At 33.6% G+C, this 4,717-nt stretch overlaps 2 protein-coding genes across 2 annotated transcripts; one reads left to right on the top strand and one right to left on the bottom strand.

Annotated features, from left to right (window-relative positions):
• Positions 1 to 2,903: 2,903 nt before the first annotated feature.
• On the bottom strand, positions 2,904 to 3,404 carry LOC129733047 (larval cuticle protein A2B-like). The gene is made up of 2 exons (XM_055694592.1): positions 3,356 to 3,404; positions 2,904 to 3,285 (listed from the first exon to the last, which is right to left on the bottom strand). Exons 1-2 carry the CDS (start codon positions 3,365 to 3,367, stop codon positions 2,938 to 2,940), a joined length of 360 nt encoding a protein of 119 aa, XP_055550567.1. The 5' UTR covers positions 3,368 to 3,404; the 3' UTR covers positions 2,904 to 2,937.
• Positions 3,405 to 4,056: 652 nt separating this feature from the next.
• LOC129728493 (larval cuticle protein A2B-like) lies at positions 4,057 to 4,486 on the top strand. The gene is made up of 2 exons (XM_055686939.1): positions 4,057 to 4,068; positions 4,139 to 4,486. Exons 1-2 carry the CDS (start codon positions 4,057 to 4,059, stop codon positions 4,484 to 4,486), a joined length of 360 nt encoding a protein of 119 aa, XP_055542914.1.
• The last annotated feature ends 231 nt before the right edge of the window (positions 4,487 to 4,717 follow it).

Below are 4,717 nucleotides of genomic sequence, written 5' to 3'. Positions count from 1 at the left end.
TCATAACTCAAATTTGAATTTTGTGAGTCCAATTGAAAATGAAGTCACAAGTCAATTTGATTTAATTTCTTCCCAGAATTTTTTATCTGCAGAAATAATTGAAACTAACTTGAATGAGATTAAATCAATTATTAAAAATTTTCAAAAACATGAAAGCACCTGGTGACGATGGATTTTTTTTTTCTTTTTATCTAATCAAACATCTCCCTGAGAGCTCAATGAAATTTTTAGTGAAAATTTTCAATTGCTGGTTCAAAATTGCATATTTTCCCAAATTATGCAAAAATGCAAAAATTACTCCAATTTTAAAGCCGGTTAAGAATCCAGCTGAAGTTTCAAGTTACCGACCAATCAGTTTGCTTTCTTCAATAAGTAAACTGTTTGAGAGAATTATTCTTAACAGAATGATGTCACACATCAACGAAAATTCAATTTTAGCAAATGAACAGTTTGGATTTCGCCATGGGCATTCCACAACTCATCAATTGCTCAGAGTTACTAATATGATACGAGCTAACAAATCTGAAGGTTATTCCACTGGAGCTGCTCTTTTAGACATAGAAAAAGCATTCGACAGTGTTTGGCATAATGGTTTGATTGCGAAATTGCAAACTTTTAATTTTCCAATTTTCCAATTTTCCTGATCAAAATTTTGAAAAATTATCTTACTGATCAAACTCTGCAGGTTGTCTATCAGAATTCAAAATCTGATAGATTTCCTGTCAGAGCAGGTGTACCTCAAGGTTCAGTCTTGGGTTCAGTCCTGTACAATATATTCACTTCAGAACTTCCTGATTTGCCTCCAGGATGCACAAAGTCATTGTTTTGCGATGACACAAGCATTTCCGTAAAAGGAAAAAGCCTTCGTGTCATATGCAGTCGATTGCAGAAAAGTTTAGATATTTTTCTTCCTACTTGCAAAAGTGGAAAATCTCTCCCAATGCTTCTAAAACTCAAATGATATTTTTTCCGCATAAGCCTAGGGCTTCTTTCCTCAAGCCAAACAATAATCACGTTGTCAAGATGAATGGGGTTATTTTAAGTTGGTCTGACAAGATTAAGTACTTGGGACTAATTTATGATAAAAAACTTATTTTCAAAGAGCACATTGAGAGAATACAAGCCAAGTGCATCAAATATACGAGATGTTTATATCCTCTCATTAACAGGAATTCTGAACTTTGTTTAAAGAACAAACTTTTGATTTACAAACAAATTTTCAGACCAGCAATGCTTTAAGCTGTACCGATCTGGTCAAGTTGCTGTTCAACAATAAAATTCTGAAAATGATTTTGAAGCGTCCTTCTTGGTTTGGTACACTCGAATTACATAGACTTACTGGTGTTGAACCATTAGAAGCTATGTTAAATAAAATTATTAAAAATTTTCGACAAATATCGTTGCAATCCTCTATTGCTACGATAAGCTCTCTTTATAGCCAATAAGTTAGCAATTAGGTTAGTTTTAAGTTTACTTCCCCCTTTCTGACAAGTAGGTTTAAATCCCTACGAACGATAAGTCCTGATTGCGAAAGCAAACAAATCCTAACAATTATAATTACAAATTTTTAACAGTGTTGAGAAGTCACCCTTTGTGATTGGACACACATATTCATTATTTACTAATATTTATCATAAATACTTAAGCTACTAACAAATCCCCCTCTTATAAAAAAAAATATATATATATATATATATATATATATATATATATATATATATATATATATATATATATATATATATATATATATATATATATATATATATATATATATATATATATATATATATATATATATAAGAGCTGTATCAAAATATTTTTTTTCCCATTTACATTCATAGAACTTTGATATTTTCGCCTTATGGAACAATCTGCCTTTTGTGTACGGTCACAGAATTCTACTTCTCATAATTCTGCCTTCCGTCGTTTGCCTTTTTGATTCTGCTGCTTGTGGAGAACCCCTGAAAATAATGGGGTTGGTTTATGGCCTCTGAATATCAGTCCTGCTCGGGATTACTCATTTAGCAGAAAGCGGAAGACACCACCTTGAATTTTAAAATGATGTCCTAAATACAATTTTTGTCTTTTGTTTATAACCTTGAATCCCATATTGGGTGGTATTTGGTCATTATTGGTTGTTTACCGAAAAAAATCTACGTTCGAAGCAAGGCACTATAATTTTCTTTGCAGTACAGTACAGTACAGTACAGTACAGTAGAAAGCATAATAAAATCACAGTTTTCGTTTTGAGAATGACTAAAATTCGAATAAAGTATTTAAAACTGGACAATTTACGGGACAACTATCAGAATGTTGCCGAAAGACGTAATTCTACGTCAAAAGTTCACTTTAAATGAAGTGCAGTGAAATAAAAACTTTATATGACGATTTAATATATGCCGAAAATATACATTAGGGTGCCAATGTATGGAAAAAATGACCTTCGAATTTCGTTTTGCGGTTTCCTATGACAGGTTTTCTACAATAGTCCGAAGCAGTCCATTATCCCAGATGATGTAATTAATTTGAAAAACAATTTTCTCAAATTAGAATTAATAACTAGAAATATTATGTACCTACTACAAATATGTGAAAAATCTAAAAAACTTTGAGCTGAAATGGCACTAACGAAAGCCGTTAGTATATTCAGAAAGATAATTCTAATGGCAGTTCTATAAAAAAACTGCCGAAGAAAACCTCTGACGAAGTCGTTCGATACCCTATTACAAACATAAAGAAATTATAGAAAAAGAGTTTAATGTAAATTCAAAAGTTAGAAGAAAGATTTTTGACCGCGGTGAACTAATTTTAGGTTTAAGGTTCAATTGATCAAAATATAAATTTTTTTTCTATATTTAAATAATTTCAGATTTATTTAATAAACATTTTGCTATCTAAATTGGGCTAGTTCAGTACAAGTGGAGAAGAATGGCACTAATGGTGATAAGCGTGCAGTATCGGGACAGCTAACACCTTATGAACTGGTTTCGGAGCTGGCTGGTGTCCCTTGATTGGTTCTCGATGCACCTGAGCGATGAATCCGCTCTTGCCATCAACCTGGTAGGTGACCGTTCGCTTGTAACCATCAGCATCAATCAGGTAGTACTCTCCCTGGGTATGGTCATCCTTACGAGCCTCCTTGCGGCCATGTACATCGCCGGTATGGTCATCATGAATGTCGTAGTGAAACTCGTAGTGCACAGGACCATGTTCCTCCTCTGCATGTTGATGATAATTTTGAGCTGCTATGGTGCTGACGAAAGCCAATAGTAGAATGCAGATCTGAGATGAAGATTAAAATTTAAAAATCCTATAGCTTAAAAAACTGAACAACGCTTCCAGATACACTTACTTTGGCATACATTTTGTGGGATCTGTTTAGTTTACCTTATGGTTGTTGTTCGACTGATAGCTCTTCCACGGATCTGTATTGTTTTTATAATAAAACCTTGTTCTGGCTATGTTGTGTTTGTAGAAGTATTTTCATTTTTTGCAGTTATCGAGAGAAAGGTGATTTTCCTTAGTTACTAATAGGTAACGAAAATAAGAGAAACCGGTATTAATTTACTCCGCAGCTTGTTTTACATGTCAGCAAACTTATATTTGGTGACGATAATATTCAAAGCAAAGATAATGCAAAGCAACAATAAAATAGAAAGGCATTGACCGCCAAAAGTTGCTCCTGATTAGTAAAGCAAATGAACAACTTTGTCATGTACATTTACAGTGATAAACAAGCTTATGGACGAGGACATTTATTGATTTCACATGTATTAGAAAAATCGCATTGATTTTAAAGGTTTCCTTTACTATGTCATACATATATATTTTTTTCTGGTATGAATTTGAACTATAATTCGATTTGAAGTTCAAGCCAAGTCAAAATGAAAATCAACCCCGCCTAATACTATACCTTTCTCTCGACAACTGCAATAATTGAAAATGATTCTATAAACATAACTTATCCAGAAAAAAGTTTTGTTATATAAACGACACAGATCGTGAAAAAGTTATCAGTCGAACAACAACCATAAGTTAAACAGATTCCACAAAATGTATTCCAAAGTAGGTCTAATAATATGTCATTCTCAGTTCTCAAAGCTATACCATTCTTAAATTTTAATCCACATCTCAGATCTGCATTCTTCTATTGGCTTTCGTTGGTGCCATAGTAGCTCAAAATTATCATCAGCATGCAGAGGAGGAACATGGTCCTGTGCACTACGAGTTTCACTACGACATTCATGATGACCATACCGGTGATGTGCATGGCCGCAAGGAGGCTCGTAAGGATGACCATACACAGGGAGAGTACTACCTGATTGATGCTGATGGTTACAAACGAACGGTCACCTACCGGGTTGATGACAAGAGCGGATTCATCGCTCAGGTGCATCGGGAACCAATCAAGGGACACCAGCCAGCTCCGAAACCAGTTCATAAGGTGTTAGCTGTCCCGGTACTACACTCTTATCACCATTAGTGTAATTATTCTTCATCTGTACTGGACTAGCCAAATTTAGATAAAAAAATGTATGTTAAATAAAACTGAATGAAAATATTTAAATGTCAAGAATCTTATTTATTGCTCGGTAGAATAAGAGTGTTAAGTCTTGTGCTGGTTCATTCTGCTCGAAAGTTCAAGTTTTAACTTTGAAATTTACAAAAAACTCGATTTTTGTAATTTTTTACGTTTCATTGATTGATCTACTTG

Source organism: Wyeomyia smithii, chromosome 3 (assembly GCF_029784165.1).
Source record: "Wyeomyia smithii strain HCP4-BCI-WySm-NY-G18 chromosome 3, ASM2978416v1, whole genome shotgun sequence".
Lineage (NCBI taxonomy): Eukaryota > Metazoa > Arthropoda > Insecta > Diptera > Culicidae > Wyeomyia > Wyeomyia smithii.
Note: the sequence above shows the minus strand (reverse complement) of the source record. Positions and strands in the feature narration are given on the sequence as shown.